At 44.6% G+C, this 17,853-nt stretch overlaps 1 protein-coding gene and 1 pseudogene across 4 annotated transcripts in view; one reads left to right on the top strand and one right to left on the bottom strand.

Moving 5' to 3' along the window:
- Window positions 1-17,853, top strand: part of RGS7 (regulator of G protein signaling 7) — a 180,802-nt gene that overhangs the window by 136,718 nt on the left and 26,231 nt on the right. For all 4 annotated transcript variants that reach the window (XM_066611476.1, XM_066611474.1, XM_066611475.1 and 1 more), the window contains exons 5-7: window positions 4,397-4,503; window positions 6,499-6,550; window positions 17,053-17,117. In XM_066611476.1, the coding sequence (XP_066467573.1) occupies window positions 4,397-4,503; window positions 6,499-6,550; window positions 17,053-17,117 (224 nt within the window). The remainder of the gene's footprint in view (window positions 1-4,396; window positions 4,504-6,498; window positions 6,551-17,052; window positions 17,118-17,853) is intronic.
- On the bottom strand, window positions 17,620-17,736 carry LOC136638040 (5S ribosomal RNA; annotated as a pseudogene).

The following is a 17,853-nucleotide window of genomic DNA, read 5'->3' as shown; positions in this document are numbered from 1 at the left end:
GAGTGCCATAGGAAAATGTATGTGATAAATGAATCACACTGTTTTTACTTACGTGGAAAGAGAACTGCAGTTAAATGTATTATACAAGGCACCATATCTCGTATTCATCAAATGCGGTGCAGGTGAGAGCTCTGAGAGATGTCATCTTGAGAAAAAATATTTTTTAAGAGAGAAAACATAGCTCACTTTAAAGATTCAAAAATTTGGGTCACTTTACTGATAAGCATCAGGCTTAAGGCCTGACTAGATGTGAGACTAAATGTGTCCATGCTGAGTTGCAGGCTTATTCATACATTAAAAGCAACAGTTTTACAGACACTATTTTGAGATTAGAATCTGGCATGAGGGGATATTTAACTATCTGTAACCATTTTCTCACTGAAAATTTCCCCAAGTTGTTATGGACCACTGAAGGCCCAACCAAGCACAGAGCAGCTGAGATGAAGTAGTTAACTTTTGGTCCAAAATCTGGATGCTCTCAGTATGATTGGGAACGCCTGGTTGAGACAAAGTGACCAACTTTTGGCCAGAGAGCTACATGCTGTCAGTCAAATGGTGGGAAAGCATGGAATGTGTGGAGCATACTCTGTCAGCCAGTCTGCTACATGAAACAGCTGTTTCATCCTGCATTGTGGGCAGACTGATTGTGGGTGTCATCGTGTTGCAAGGACAATCGAGTTAACCAGGGATGTGACTAAAGATCCTTACCAAGAGAGTAAAGGGTTGTGAGTAAAGATCCTTACCAAGAGAGCTTCTAGAGAGAGAGAGTGAAAGGCAGAGGGCAAGTGGGGAGGAGAGTGATGCAAATATAATAACCCAGTATTACCTGTGATACCATGTGTAGAGGAGGTGTCAGCCAGGTTTGATGTGGCATGTGATTCTCTCTTTTGGAAGTGAACTAAAATCAAACAGTGGTGAGTGGGTAAGGCCTTCCCTCCGAGCACCTGATTATGCAGCCAACAAATCCTTTTCACAAAACTTTTCTTTTTATTTGTTGAATGAAAACATGACACTTCTCCTGTTGCCAACTGTCATATCACAAAACCACCTTTCTTGAATTGCTTGATACCTGATTAGTTGCTATTTGTCTTCAATGCCAACTAAGTAGATTTAGCCAAAATAAAGGGAAAGATTGACAACACAGGGAGATCTCTCATTGACCTCTGATCAAAGAAAAAAAGCAGTTATGTCTCAGTAATGGGAGCCACCAATCTACCTGCATATTAAAGGAGAACAAAATGCCCAATAAGCTTGCTTGCTGTGATTGTTAGAAGCGTGCATTAATGAAGCATCTGTTCCAGATTGTCCCTAGTAGATTGAAAGCTTCTATTCATAAAATGCAGATCAAAGGAAATCTCTTTGATATTTAGCTTTCAACTGCCATAGTAACCATGAGGCAAATGCTATATTTATATTTTGGAAGTGGAAGCTATATTTATATTTCTGGAAATTGTTGTTGTTTAGAATATGTTCCATTATGCTCAGAATATCATTCTGGAATGGCAACTGTGGAATGTTGCTTAAGTATTTATTATTTGAATTTTAATATGAAAAGAGGTAGTCCTATCTGCAGTTCCAGGTGTGTTCCATCAATATTTTTTTCATGAACAAATTATGAAAATAAATGTCCCTCTCTGAGTGAGTACTTTATATTTCATGCTGTGGAGCGAATTACAACCCTCCAGAGCAGGGGTGCTCACACTTTTTTGGCTTGAGAGCTACTTTGAAACCCAGCAAGGCCCGGAGATCTACCAGAGTTTTTTTTTACAATGTTCGCGCCATCATAACATATAACATTTATGTGTACAATGTATGTTGGTGTACCTTGAGCCCCACTGAGTATAACAGGACTTACTCCTGACTAGACATGCCTAGGATTAGGCTGTGAGGCTGCAATCCTAGCCACACTTACCTGGGAGTAAGCCCCATTGAGTACAATGGGCCTTACTCCCAGCGTTTCCTTCCAGAGGCACCTGAAGGGGGGTCGGCACTCCGCGATCTACTCATTTTGCCTCGCGATCTACCGGTAGATCCACCTATTGAGCACCCCTGCTCCAGAGTATGCGGGCAGGATAGCTGTAATTTGATTCAGAAGGGGGTAGAAGGAGTCATGGGAAGAACACCTGGATTTCTGTTCTATGGGGAGGTGGTTCATTGGCACCAATCCTGTGAGGGTGATGAGGGCCTGAAGAAGGAATATCCAGGTCAGCTTTCAGAGCAGCAGCAGCAGCCAACCTCCAGCAAATTAGCTTCTTCAGAGGTGAATTGTTGATAGAAGGGGGTGGGAGACAGCAGCTCTCGGTAGATTGACTTGCATCACTGCTGGCTACTTGGGGCTTGTGGGGTCCGCCTGATGGACCCTCGGCCAGTGCCCAACCTGAATGACTCCCAATGCCTCCCATACCATCACCTCAGATATTTCTTCTTTTATTACATTACAGTGGTATCCCACCCTTCCACACACACACACACACACACACACACAAACAGTGCAGAAGTGTCACAAGAACACTGCAGGTCATTTAGACTGAGAGGAAAATACAATGACCGGTGGAACTGAGCAGGGATTTTGGGCTGGTCTTTTAATGCTAGGCTGGCAATGCAGTACAGATTTTGCTACTGCTACTGAGCAGAAGAGATCTGTTTTTTGAACGGAGTCTGCACATTAGTGTTTTGCCAGGCTCGCCAAGAGAACCTATGCCCACTTTAAGCTAATTACCCCCCCCCCCCCACACACACACACAATGGCCCTAGTTCTGCCCAGCAGAACTTCTGGACCCCACCACCAGGGTAGCTCACCTGTTCAACCTGCAGAGGTCCTCCTTCCTCCCCTCTCCTGACAGCAGCTTCTGCAGACACTACAGCAACACCTTGGTCCTCAGCAGGTCTTGGGCATGACAGCCACACACCAGTCTCCAGTAATCTCCAAAGTCCATTCACCCATCTGTCCTTTAGTCAGTTAGTCCATCAGCCATTAGTTTCTCAGTCCATTAATCCATCAGTTCAGTTCCTTCCTCCAAGCTTTCCTACTACTACTACAGGTGCTGCTTTTAACCCTGAGGACCTTGTTGCCTCTAGCAGCTGCGAAGCACACTTACTGTAATCTAAGGCCCTGGTGTTAACCCTGTGCTTGCCTGCCTGAGCAAGGGGTCACTGTTGACACCACACCCTATGTCCTTGATGGATCTTGTGCATTTCCATTACAGTTGGCCACAGTCAATCCTGCAGTAGCTTTACAAAATGTGGAAATGCCACAAGTCCTTTGGTCATGTGTGAAAATGCCGTTCAAGTCCAATACTCCCTTCCCTTTAACACAAGAATAATTTCCAACGTAGTTTATTTTATGTTGTTTTCAAGATATCTTTTCTGGAAATGCTTTTTTCCTGAATTTTCCATGTGCACTTCCCAGAGGTGAGCTGTATTTCCCATCTCCATTTGCCATGGCTACAGCTGAAACTTGCATCACTGTGAAGCTGAGCCATCAAGACACCTGCTGATAAATACAGCATGCAACAAACAGAACTGCCTTCCTTACACATTTTTGTTTGAAAAATGCAGGTTTTGCTTTTTGTGCTTGGAGCACTCCTTTTCACGAGCAGCCTGCTCCATTTCAGGGCTATGCAGGGCAATGAACATACTTTTTCTCTACACCACCCCACAGATTCAGCCAGGGTCTCAAGGAGATAAGAAGATGAAGGAGGAGGAGTTGGGTGGAAGGAAGGGAGAATGCAGTTGTGAACCCCTGTCCTAAATTTGCCAGGAACCGCCTGCTTTACTCACTGCTCTGTCCATTCCCACTTCTCACTCATTTTCCTTTGGACCTCTACAGATAAGCAGCATTGCCTGCAGAAAGTATGACATAAGAACAGCCCCGCTGGATCAGGCCATAGTCCCATCTAGTCCAGCTTCCTGTATCTCACAGTGGCCCACCAAATGCCCCAGAGGCCTTTGGAGCTGCTTGGAGTTATGTACAAATGGTGCCATCTTTTAGTCACACATCCTGAAGGGATTTTTATCTGATGATCAAAGATGTTTTAGAAAGCTAACCTTTATGGTGCCAAACTCTATTACAGTACTTCATGCAGAAACATCAGAATCTGGGAACTTTTCCAGTAAGGGTTGCTCCAGCTTAACTTTGTATGAAGGTGATGGCTTTCCCATATTGTCTGTCCCCAGCATGTTGTAATCAGAGGTATACTGCCTTTTAATTAGGAGATTCCATGTTTAGAGAGAGAAGTGCATCATTTCCATGTTTGACTGCACCTGATGTTTTTTCAATTTACTTTGTAGTCAACTGGTGAAACCCTCAGAAGAAGAAATGTTCAACACATTTGCCTTGTAGTAAGCAAACATTAAAACCTGTTTTTTTAAACATTTTTGTCTCCCTTTTGTGCAGTGGAAGCCCTTCATTTGGGCACATTAATGGCAGCCCATGGCTATTTTTTCCCTATCTCAGACCATGTTCTAACACTGAAGGATGATGGCACATTTTACCGGTTCCAAGTAAGTAACATTTCATTGTTTTATTGACTTTACACTGACTAACAAGGGTTTTCTTCTGCGTAAATAAGGTAAAGTTCTGTTCCTAAAGTGGTCCAGTAGTAGCAGTGGCATCCTTCCAGCTTATACTCTGGTTAATGCAGGACTATGTGCGCATGCACACATGAGAGTTTTTCTGGATCAGATCTGTGGCAGAGAAAATGGGTGAAAGGGTTCTGCCCCATCGTGGTCCCAATCCAGACTGAGGGCCCGATCCTATTCAACTTCCCAGCACTGGTCCAGCCACAATACAGCCCTGAGGTAAGGGAACAAATGTTTCCATACCTTGTAGAGACTTCTGTGACTGCCCCACCACCCCAGGATGCAGCGCACACACTATTGCATAGCTGCACCGGCGCTGGAAAATTGGATAGGATTGGGCCCCGAGTCCCTTGCACCTGCTATTTAGATAGAAAAAACAAACATACAGGGCCAAATACTGTGATCCACATCACATTTAGTGCAGCCCTGAGTTTTTTGAACTAGACCCGTTGCCTCTTCTCCTTTGTCATTCACAATGCAATTATTTTCAAAATTTCTTTCTTTGTGCGTGATATTTGTTGATATTATACTTGGTTGATATGTTTATTGATGTGCAAGCTGCTCTAGAGCAATATGGCATGTGGGGGTGTACCCTGGACCACGGTCCTGATAGGGCAAGCCCATGGCTGTTGTTTAACATAAAGCAGAGGTTCTCACTCCTTTAGCACTGAGACCATTTTTTTAGAATGAGAATCTGTCAGGACCCACCAGAAGCGATGTCATGACCGGAAGTGACATTATCAAGCAGGACAATTTTTAACAATCCTAGGCTGCAATCCTACCACACTTACCTAGGAGTAAGTCCCATTGACTATCATTGTTAAATGGATCTTCATAGTAGCCTGTTAAATGTACAGATCTGTGACATTTCCCCAAATGCAGTCACCAGGGTAGCATCAAGTCTGATATATTAAAAATAAAATATTGAAATGAATGGGGACCCACCTGAAATTGGCTCCCGACCCAGAGTTTAAGAAACTCTGACTTAAAGAAACATGGAGGGAAAAACTAGTCATTGAGCGTAGTACGTAGTTTTGCCTAAAAATTGACTTGCATTGGATTTTTTCCTGCAAGTGGGAGGTGGGGAATGTTGTTGGAAAAATGTGCATAGTCTCTTGTGACTTATGCCGGACCTTCTCACAATACCTTATCTCCTGTATTGCCATGTACAAATAACAGCCTTTTTACATTCGTGATTATGCATAAGTAAGCCCCACTTAATTAAATGGACATACACTTAGAGCCCAATCCTGAGGTCTGCAGCACGGCTCCGCACAGTGGACCTCAGTCACAAACGTGCCATAAGGCATGTTTGCGGGGCTCACTGCCAGGCTCCCGCCAGAGCTAGCCCAGCTCTGGCTGGACCACTGGGCTGTGGAACCGGAGGCGGGGCACGGCCGGGGCGTGGGGGAGGCATTCCGGGGAGGGGGGAGGTGTGGCCAGGGGCGGGCGGGAGGCATGTCGGGGGAGGGAATGAGGCGGATCCATGGAGCCAAGCTGATCCGCCTCATGTAGGCTGCGCGCCCTACACGAGCGCCTTTACTTTAGCACTGACCTTTTGGTCGTCGCTAAAGTGAGTAGCCCCATTGCGGGGCTGCTTCCCTTACTCGGGGGAAGGGGATGAATGTCCCCTTCTCCCGAGGAGCCTCCCGCGGTAGCTTGAGAGGTGCATGATCCGGCGGCGGCCCTCCATGGAGCCGCCGGACCTGGGTGCTGCAGGCATCTCAGGATTAGGCTGCCCAGCAAGTATGAGATCGTGGTCTAACAAGGGTATTTACTTTGTGATAGTTAAGTGTTCCCAGTTGACCATGCTGGCAGCTCCCTGGAATAGTTTGTTTTACCAAAGCCAATCTGGTGTGTGTTTTGCCCAAGATTAATTCCCAATTGTTTCATTTTTGGTTTTGTTTTGTTTTGCAGACACCCTATTTTTGGCCATCCAATTGTTGGGAGCCGGAAAACACAGATTATGGTCAGTGTGGATCTCTATTCTCTTTCAGTCCGGCGTCTTGCATTGTATGGATGACAGTCTCATAACCATCTTTAGCATTTTAATCGTCTTGTTCACTAAGCTACGACTGGCCTGACTCTTTTCAAACCCAGGATGAGAACTGCTAATGCTGAGCTCAAGATTGGCTTTGGTTTACAAAGTTTACTAAGGCAGAGGTCAAATCTGCATATGAACTGGGAATACAAAAATAGCATTCTTTTGGCCAGACATGTTATAAATGCATGTGGCGATACATTAAACTGACTCAGGAGATAATGCAGAGGTGGCAATTCTGTCATTCTTGCTAGACTGAAACAGCAACAAGCAGCCTGCAAAAGAGGCCCCAAAGCTGAGAACATCTCCAGAGCAAAACAAAGAGATGTGTGCAAATGAATTCTTTGCATGTTCACTTTTCCAGTGATGGGTATAAATGGTCAATATCTTATTAAGGGCAGGCATTAACAGTTATTTATTTCAAACACTGATCTTACCCAAACAAACAAGTAAACCCCCCGAAGAGATAATTTAATGATCTTTTCAAGGAGTCTGTAGCACTATAATGGTCAGTTGATTTCCTCCTTGCGGCTCATTGTTTTTAGGAAAATGAGTATTTTAATGTTACGTTTCTGTATTAATATTTATGACATTCAGTATGCATCCAGGGCTTGACACGTGGCATATGTTCAGCACATTTTGAAAGTTGGAAGCTTACGGAGTCACTGAAATATGAACCTAAAAATGCAAGCATAGGCACAATTTTATTTAAAAATCCCAAGTACAGAAACGCATTGCTCTGTACCAGGTAACTATAAGAATTGTGCCCTTCCTATTTTATTATGCTGAATTTTTCTCCAACGCTTCCATTTTTTCCTGGAGGATATAGTTCAGATAAACTGGTATCAGTTATAGTCTTTAGATTAGTACCACAGAACTGAAGAGGCATGGGCATATTAACTGTACAGAAATTTGAAAGGTAGGCAAGAGGAAGAAATCTGAATACTTCTTAAAAAGTCAGAATCTGGAGATGTGGCATGGTGGTGCTGGTTCTTAGAATCATTTTTTGTGCATTGGCAGTTTGTGCTAAAAGATGTTCAGTGAGCTTATGAAGTGAAGTTAAAGGTTATTGAAATGACTAAGTGCACTTAAGAGCCATGTTCATCTCATCTCCAACCTACTTAGGTATGGATTTCTGAAATGAGAAGTACCTTGGTGCAGAAGTGACATTATAGTAATACATTGTGAAGAGGAAAGACACTGTTTTTTTAGTGCTATCTTCACAAATTCAAGTGCTTGGTCTTGGCAGTGAAATTAGTCTGTGGGCTAAACTTTATAAGGCCCTTGCTCAAGATAGACTCTGATTCCATTGGCTAAAACAGGCCCAGGGTCAGGATTCTGCAGTGCAGTGGGCTTTCATTCTGTGGTTAGCTCTGCTTGATTATACAACCTAAATTGGTTGTTGGTTCCATGTCTGCCCCTTTCATCCACAGGATTACTAAATGTTTACTGGCCCAATTCCTGTGCTTTGAACTACAGGTTGACTTTCAGAAATTGAACAAGTGAATTATTTCCCCATCTCCTTAAAGTTTTATCTGCTAAATTTTGCATATTATTAAGTATGATTAAAACAAAACAAAACATTGCATTCAGGATATTTGTGCGGAAAAAAATAGTTCAGGTACTTAGGGAATAATTCAAAACACATGGATAATTTTTCTTGCCTTTCCAAAATTCATCCCTGGGGTGCATGTTCTAAAAAACGAGAAACAAAAGTACAAGAATACTATTGGCAAAACTATGTGAGAACATCTGAAGAATGGAACACTATGAGTGGTTTAGGTGTCAGTGTTATGTGCATGTATGAAAGGTCTCACATTTCATAGGAAGGTTTAAAGCCAGGATGACATCCTTTGGAAGCAATCCCTTTCAGCAAAATATTGCCCCTAGGAAAGACCACACTGTTACGTACTATAAGGTCAATCCTGGCATGTATCTAAGTTCCAGCAAGTGGAAGGCCCTCAAATTCTCCCTTCTTCCACATAACCTTAGAAGTGATTCACAGATGTCTATGCATCCTTTGTTATCTTGCCAGTTGGTGACTTCTCACTTGACTTGTAGCTGAACAGACTCCACCAGAAAAAAAAAAAAATTGTGCTTGTGGTAAGATCAGGTGATATGAAAGCTGTAACAGACCTGCCCTCACTGCACCCCAGGGCAAGACTGCGACATGCCACCTCCTTCCATCACACCGCCCCCCCCCCCGGATACTCACCGAGGTTCACAGAGCCTTGTGCAACACTCAGCAGTGCTTGAAAAGCCTTCTGAGGCTTCTTGTGTGGACGAAACCGGAAGCCTTGCTTAAGACTGCACGAGAAGTCGCAGAAGGCTTTTCACGCTCTGCCAAGCGCCACTCAGGGCTTCATCTGCCTGCAGAACGGCTCTGATGGGCAGGTGGGGTGGTGCAGAGGTGGCAGAGACAGGGGCATGGTGAGCTCAGGGCTTTGGGCCCCCCCCCATCTTTGATCTGCCACTGTATAAAAGGTTTGTCAGTGGTATTTGATCAGCTGTTTCTCATATACAAAACATCACTTGATATTGCCATTGCTAAGTGGCCAGGATGCAAGTGTCCAGGTTAGTGATTTTACTAAAACTTCCGACTTGAGAATACTCGAAAACAGATCTCTCCTTCAAGAAATGTGATCTCATTACACTGCATCCATTTTTAAAGCCCTAGTCAGTCAGACAGACAGAAAAATTAGTAGGTTTTTTTTCCCTAGCAGTGTCATGTAAGTAAGATCTAGTTTTGTTTCTAGAACTGACTCAGCTTCCATGCTGTATATAGAAAACTGTGGGTTTCCTACCAAGTCATTAGTCCACTTGCTTGTTCGTCATTTGGAACCTTATAATTATCCAGTCTGTCGTGACCAAACAAACACAAGGGCTTTCAGTGAGTCTGAAGGTACAATTAAGCTGCTGACACCAGAACATTTCCTAGTAAAAACCTGGAAAAGGACAGCTCTGTTAGAATGTATTTATAATTGGTTGCTAGGAAAGGAAAAGCCAGGAGTTCCTCTCGTGTCTGTTTCTTGATGGGAGTTACTAAGAACAGAGTAATTCATAACCCCTAGGATGCAAGCCTGTTTCCTGGCATTGGTCTGTAACTCTAACGTAGCACACAAGACAGGCATCAACAAGCAAAGGTGGTTTGGCCACCACCTTGCCTGCCCGCACCTGACCTGAAGACAGGCCCACTAACCCTCTCCATTACTCAGGAAGCATTCCCCATCACTTCCTGGTCAGTGGGGATGGAGCAGCAGCATCGGTGATTAATCGTCCTCTTTCTTTAATCATCCCACTTCCTAAGCAGTGTTGGGCCATCTGGAAATTTCAAAGTGTAGGATGGGCTGCCGTGCTTGCTGCTCTCCTCCCCCCCCCCACATTGCCCCATAAGCCAGGGAAGTTAGGACACTTGCCAGGTAAATGACTGCCACATTGGAAAAAGTTCTTCTTCACTTCAGTCCTGCAGTGGCAGTGCAAGAGGGAACTTTTTATTTTATTTATTCACCGTATTTTTATCCTACCTTTCTCCCCAAAGGGAACCAAAGCACTTCTTCTCTGTGCTTTCTTTTCTGGGCAGGACACAGAGGAGAGCTCTCCCTTTTACCACTACTGTAGGAGTGGCACAAAAGAGGACCGACCCTCTTTCATCCCCACAGTTCCTGGGTAGGAGAAGGAGCATGGAGTAAAGTGCTCCTTGGTACCGCTGCTGCAGTTAACAGCACAGAGAAGAACTCAACTCTGTGCTCTCTTTCTGGAACAGATGTGGAGCTTGTGCAAGTGGCATAAGCTAAATTCATGACAGTAGGTGGATCCACAGATTCTTCTTGTCCGTGTACAGCTTAGTACTGGATGTTGTTACATGCAGCTAAGCTAGCCTGCGTGCGCAGAAAGATGTGCTGACCCACAGATGCCAGATGGGCATCTGCTCTGTAGATCAGTGGCATGCATACTGCCCATGGAGATCCCCATCACCCATGCATAGTGTGCATAGATATGCATAATCCATATATCTCATATATCCATATATCTCAGGGGGGATGGAAATGGGTATCTACACACCCCCTTTGAGAGCCCACTTTGCTCAGCTTGTTACTGTGCATGAAAAGCCTTGCCCCAAGATATTCAATTTGTATTTGAATTTTTTTTTCTTTCAAAAGACAGAGGTACTTTGATACAGCTTCTAAATGTGAACTTTTTAAAAAAATTAAAACATAATCAGGCACCTAATCAAAATCCATTTTCTTTGACTTCATTAGAAACAGAACCTGCTCAAGAATTCTGAATGTTATTTTTGAGGTCTGAGGAATATTATTTTTCTGAGGAATAATATTTTTGAGGAATATTATTTTTAAGGACTACATAGAGCTCTGTTTCCACTGAAGTCAAGGCAAACAGATGTATTTAGTGATGGGCTCATTGATGGATTGTTACTCCTACTCACTAGCAGGCTGCTCTTTCACCATATTTGGTTCCAGAGAATGTCTGAAGGACCATGATATACAGTAGCAAGCTTAGTACCACTAAGCAAGTCTAGAACTGATCACTACCTGGATGAGAGGACACTTGGGAATCTTTTATATACTGCCTTGCATTTCATGGAAGAACCATAATAAATTAACAAGCCCTTTTCCCTGGAAGCTGGGAAACACCATTACAAACACCAGCACTGGAGTCAGGCTGCACAGTGTCATTTTTAAGTGTTTGTTTCATGTTCCCTCTCCAACTCTGCAAATCTTCTTATGCCTTCAGACGGTAGTATGTGGGGAAAATCGCAGAGTAACAAAAAGGCCGGTGAGCCTTTGCCACATGCTGCGAGCAAACTTACAGTTTGTTTTCAGAACACATTCTGAGACAGCCTTGGCTCACCACCTTGTACTTATGTAAAGAGAATGGGAGACTGTACTTGGAAGACACGCCTCTTATCAAGAAATGTGCCTTAGTCAGGCTAGAGCTGGCTAATGTTTATCTTTTAACTGAATGCAACTCAGCTTATTCTGTTCTGTTTGAGCCTTAATAAAAAGACACTTGCTAGAGGCGGGGCAGGAGACTTCTTCAGCTCCAGCCTTCCTCCTGCTTGGTTCCCTTAGAAACCTATCTGTCTCATCATTCCGCTTCTGCACCTGCACGATATCCAGCAGCTGGACCTTCTGAGTCCTGCTGCTCCCAGAGTCATTGCAACAGTAGTGAGTGTCCCTCTACAGCTCCACTCAAGGCATAAGAAGATTTGTAGAGTTGGAGAGGGGACATGAAATGAACACTTTTAAAAATGACACTATGGACTCTAGTGCTGGAGTTTCTAGTGAGGAAAAGGTGGCACTGGCAAAATTTTCTTCACCTCTGCTGCCAGTCCTGCTACAGTCCGCACAACAAAAATAAGGAGAAAACAGTTTTGTGTCATTTTGCCTTGCCCCTTCACACAGCCGTGTCCTGTTACAAAGCAGGAACCAGTTCCAGGGAAAGAGGTGGGCAGGCAGTCTTTCTCCAGTAGTAGCAACTGATGGGATTCTTAGTTAAGGCGAGAATGATTTTTTAACTTTCTGGAGCAGTAGTTATGGCAGTCGGGGAGAGCAGCCTTGTTGGGAAAGGAGTGACTGATCAAAGTTTCTCCAGCAGCAGCGGAAGGGGACAAGCGTAGATAAATTACTCCAGAGACAACTGCTCCACAGAAGGTTATCAGTTGCTTAGGTGATACATATTAATAAAATAATAATAATAACTCGGTATTTATATACCGCCTTTCTGGTCATTGGATTACTCCTCTGACTTTATTCAAGGCGGTTTACATAGGCAGGTGTTTCTAAACCCCTCAAGGGGATTTTTACAAACATAGAGGTTCTCTCTTTCAAGAACCAACAACATGTCAGAATGGATCTTCCTGGTTTGTTCTCACTTCTGGCCTCCAGTTCTCCATGCAGGCTGACAAGCAGCTCCATCTCTCACATGGAGAGCAGCCAAGATGCTTCTTGCTCACACCAAGAGGAGGTGGAATTACTCAGCTGGGCTTGTCAACTGCTTCAAGGTCTCGCCATTCTCAGCCGTTCAGGGAGCTGCCAGTATCCTCAAACTGGCAACCTTCTGATGTTATCTTCAGGCTAACGGAGGCTCTACCCTCTAGATCAAGGGTGCCCAAACCCCGGCCCGGGGGCCACTTGCGGCCCTTGCGGCCTCTCAATGCGGCCCCCAGGGAGTCCCCAGTCTCCAATGAGCCTCTGGCCCTCTGGAGATTTGTTGAAGCCCGCACTGGCCCAATGCAACTTCTCTCAGCGTGAGGGTGACTGTTTGACCTCTCGTGTGAGCTGTGGGATGAGAGCTTCCTCCATTGCTTGCTGTTCCATGTCTGTGATGCAGCAGTGGCAGCAAAGGAAAGGCCAGCCTTGCTTTGTGCAAGGCCTTTTATAGGCCTTGAGCTATTGCAAGACCTTCATTCATTCATATAAGTTCATCTTTAATATATTCATTTATGAAAACTTACGTAAATTTATCAAATTTTCAATGTAAATTAATTCTTTTTTTCCCCCGGGCCCCCGACACAGTGTCAGAGAGCTGATGTGGCCCTCCTGCCTAAAACTTTGGACACCCCTGCTCTAGACGAGACCTCCTGCCCTGGTCTTGTGCTGTAATCACTGGATCAAGCTAGTACTTCTATAGAGCTAGTCCCCACTGCTTTGGAGAGGGAGGTCTTGGGAAACTCTGCTGTAAGGAAAGGTATACTTTCCTGCTTAGCAGAAGAGAAAACCTCTGCAATTAGTGTTTCTTTCAGACACAATACAGCATCTCAGCAGGCTTTTATAAAACTGCATAACAGAATAAACATTCACCGTTGTTTTTAAAAGCTATTTTACACTTGGCCATTCCCTGCAGGTGTTAACACTTCCTGCTATGGAAGGAAGATTACTTTTTATTATTTTTTTCAGATCTTTATATCACCCTTCCCCCAGTGAGCTCAGGGGTGGTATATATGGTTCCTTCCCTCTTTTGGTCTTCAGCAACCCTGTGAGATGAACTGAGCTGAAAGATAATCAACTGCCCAAGGTCACCCAGAAAGCTTCATGGCTGAGCAGGGGTTTGAACCTGAATCATCCATGTCTAAGTGTACACCAGAACCAGTACCACACAATTATTTATTAGAAGTTGAATTATGTTATTTGAGTAATTGGGCATTTATAAATTTTTAAACATCTTTCACCCCTTCTCCATTTTTGCTGTGGTTTGTTCTCTTTGAAAGTTAAAAACAACAGGAGGAAAAGCAGCGAGACAGATCAGTGCTATGAAGAGAATATTGGGCAGGGTAGGATTTCACATTCACTTGACCTTGGTTCTTACCACAGGTTAGATCACCTGACAACAATAAAGAACAAGAAGTGAGCGGGCGATGATCAGAAATAAGCCCTTTTTAGGAACTCATTAGCCGCAGATGATGGAAGAGAAACTATGCAAACATTGATCACACTTTCAAGATATGGAAGAGCCCCATTATCACATGGACATTATCACAGCAGAATCGTTACACTCTTCAGCAGCTGAGAAGCGCTCTGCAAAGTGATGCCTTGGCAGAAGTGGTGCTGCTGAAAGGACAGCTCATGTGATAATTGGGCTCTCCCAGCGCCTTGGCAACTTCTCCCCTCCTCACCGTTTGGTCTGCCTCTTCCCCTTTACCATTCCCCTCCTTTTGTGGTCTCCTTCTGTCTCTCCCTCCCAGCTCCTCAGCAGAAGTGGCACTGCCAAAAGGGCAGTGCTGGGAGAGCTCAATTATCACATGAGATGCCCTTTCATCAGTGACATCGCAGCAGAAGCACCACTGCCAAAAGGACAGCCCATGTGATAATTGGGTTCTCCCAATGCCGTTCTTTCAAGCAGTGCTGCTTTTGCCGATCTGTCACTTCGCAGCTCAGAGCAGCTGATGGAGAGTCCAGTTATCACAGGGGCCTAATAGACAGCTTCCATAGGCTGCATCTGGCTTGCAACCTTGCTTTAGACCCTTCTGTTGTTGTAGCAGTGCACCTCTGCTCCTAACTTGTGACACGACATCAGTCCCTTTCAGATGTTATACAAACGTAGGGGAGGAGCAAGATCATGCATGCCTGACCCAGTACATTTGTAACAATGTCTGAGCCCCTGCTTGTACATTTGTACAGACATAGGGCTTCTCTGTGAAATTGGAACCTATGGAAGTCAGAAACATGATTGGGTAGGGTGAACCTAATGCACGTATAATTGTACCTGCTCTTTTCAGACCTTATGAATGCACAGAAACTGGACATGTGAAATCCTGCTCTGCTCTCCACGCATTCTTATAATGTCTGAAATCTATCATCTGGGTAGCATGGACTAATATATTTTGGATGCTTGGAGTCTATCTGAGGGCTAACCAACGTGTTGTTTGCAGTATGTGCTTACCAGGGCCTAGGAGAGGAGGGTAAAGGGGGTAATTTGTACCCGGGCCCAGGGTTCAAAGTGGGGCCCAGGAGCCAAAGGAGGGGGCCCAGAAAGTTCCTGGGATCTTACATTTTCCTATCTACTCAGACTTGTTGCCCATACGGGATGCTGGCAACACTACTACAATTGGGGGTGCTGGGGACACTATTGATGCCACATGGATTGGTAGACCTGGGCTCCAAAGACTTTTCCAGCTGTCCCTACCCTCCCCCCACCCTGTTTTGCCCCTCCCTGCCCCTATTCTGCTTACCCATCACCACCCTCCCCTGCTGTTTCACCCCTCCCCTTTTGCACAGGGGCCCAAAAGAAACTTTGTACCTCCTGATAAAATTCCTCTCAGAGGCCCTGGTGCTTACACTGATGTTTTTGATGCTAAACACCCAAAAGGGGAATTGTGCATCTCCAAATATGGAAGAACCAGTGGTGGGCATGTATCAGATGAATGTGGGCCAATCGCAGCTCCCCATTGCATGTCCCCAAGTGTTTGGAGATGCTCATCCTCCGCTAACAGATTATGATGTTGAGTGCTGCAAACATTGTACATTTGCCTCTCAGTTGCCTGAGGGAGTTCAACAAGACAACTTGCTGCTCCCTTTCAGGGATGCATGACCGGCAAAGGCAGCACAAGTTTGCATGGAGCTAAAAATCAATTTTGGAGGAGTTCTTCTCTTTCCTCTGCACGTTCCTCTTTAGCTGAGCTGCTTTTAAATAGGAGAGATACTCTTCCCTTTGCCAAACATTTGGGGCTTTATGGAGGAAATATGCTCTAAAAGGACTCAAAATTAATTTTCTATACAATTCAGTTGTAATCTTGGACTCTCAAACTTCTTCTTAGTAGTATAAACAACTTTGTATTCCTAAAATACTTCCTTTATCACAAACACATAGCTATGGTACAGGTGAACCCTTCCCTCCAGCTGGAATGTACCACTCTTTGGGAAAAACTGCTACCAAAAAGATATATGTTCTAGAGCAGGGGTGTCCAAACTTTTTGGCAGGAGGGCCACATCATCCCTCTGACACTGTGTCGGGGCCGGGGGAAAAAAGATTAAGTTTACATAAATGAATATATTAGAGATGGAACTTATATGAATGAATGAAGATCTTGCAATAGCTCAAGGCCTATAAAAGGCCTTGCACAAAGCAAGGCCAGTCTTTCCTTTGCTGCCACATCACAAATGTGAAACAGCAAGCAGTGGAGGGAGCCCTCATCCCACAGCTCATGCAAGAGGTCAAACAGTTCGCCCTCACACTGAGCAGTTGCATCAGGCCAGCGTGGGATCCAGCGAATCTCCGGAGGGCTAGATGCTCATTGGAGACTGGGGACTCCCTGAGGGCTGGATTGGGAGTCCTCGAGGGCCACAAGTGGCCCCAGGGCCAGGGTTTGGGCACCCCTGTTCTAGAGAGATGAAGGCTAGACACTTGTGCTCCTTATTCTATTGCCAACAAAGCTGAACTCGAAGAATTCTAGACTGGGGTGCATGTGCAGAATTGATTAGTGCATAGTATATTTGAACCAGTTCATTATATTTGCAATCAAGGTAACTGAAAATGGCAAAGGTGTTAGTATTTCCCATGCATCAAAACTGGGGTTCCAAAGGCACTAATAGCTCAGCACATATGTTCTGGCAACTATCCATAGACCTCTTTGTCAGGCAAAAGCTTTCTCTTGTATTTATGACTGAAAGCAAAGTGACCAGAAAAACCACAATGACAGATCTGAAATCTACTCAATTGCTTACCATCAGATGTACACAAGTAGAGCCACAGAATTACTGAATTATGGCCTTTGACAACGCTCTCAATCTTAGTGGAAAATAGCACTGTGTGAGTAGGCCCTGGCCTTTGAAACTGAACCATCAGATGGAGACACAGTGGTCAGGAACCCCTGGTTGAATAGGAAACACATTTAAGCCTTTAGATCTTGATGTCTGGGGTTTTAGATAACATCTGAGATAGCAAGAAATGATTGATTATTTTTTGTGTTCCAGCGGTTTACCTCTGCAAGCGAACAATGCAAAACAAAGCACGGCTTGAGCTAGCAGACTATGAAGCAGTAAGTACCTGGGGCCTTTCCTGGAACGGAGATGTCAAATAAATGAGATTCTGAAACGCAGAAGTGTAGCAGGGTAAATGGCCACCTCATTTGTAAAAAATGGCTCCTTCTTAAAACTATTCGTCTAGGAACCGTAACCTTCCTGTAGATGTTTGAGGAACTGGTCCTGCAGTTTTAGCATTCCCCAAACCATGCGCTACAAAGAATTGAAGTGTCTGCAACATTGGACTGTGCAAAGAAAGAGTCAGGGAGCCATGGCAGAAACAGAGATCTTTTCATTCAAGTGTTCACACACATAACAGTGAGAATACCATGCAGCCCAATCCTGTGCATGTTCACTCAGAAGAAAATCCTGTTCATTTATTATTGCCAAATCAGTGTGCATAATGTTGCAGCCTTGAAGGTTTTACCAGCTCAGTCACCACAAAGGCTTACAGCTCTTCCTGAAGTAGATTCCCATACTGAAGGTTGGCAGCCTTCAGTCTCGAAAGACTATGGTATAAGCCTACAGCACCCGGTATTCCCAGGTGGTCTCCCATCCAAGTACTAACCAGGCCTGACCCTGCTTAGCTTCCGAGATCAGACGAGATCGGGCATGTGCAGGGTAACAGTTGCATGCATTCCCATACTGGTCTGTGCTGATTCCGGACCAAGTCTCAAACACCTTCAAATCTTACCATATTGGTGACGGTGGTTCTTTGCAGGGCAGGTACATGGACTGGCAAACCAATATGCA

This window comes from Tiliqua scincoides, chromosome 1 (genome assembly GCF_035046505.1).
Source record: "Tiliqua scincoides isolate rTilSci1 chromosome 1, rTilSci1.hap2, whole genome shotgun sequence".
Classification (NCBI taxonomy): domain Eukaryota; kingdom Metazoa; phylum Chordata; class Lepidosauria; order Squamata; family Scincidae; genus Tiliqua; species Tiliqua scincoides.
Note: the sequence above shows the minus strand (reverse complement) of the source record. Positions and strands in the feature narration are given on the sequence as shown.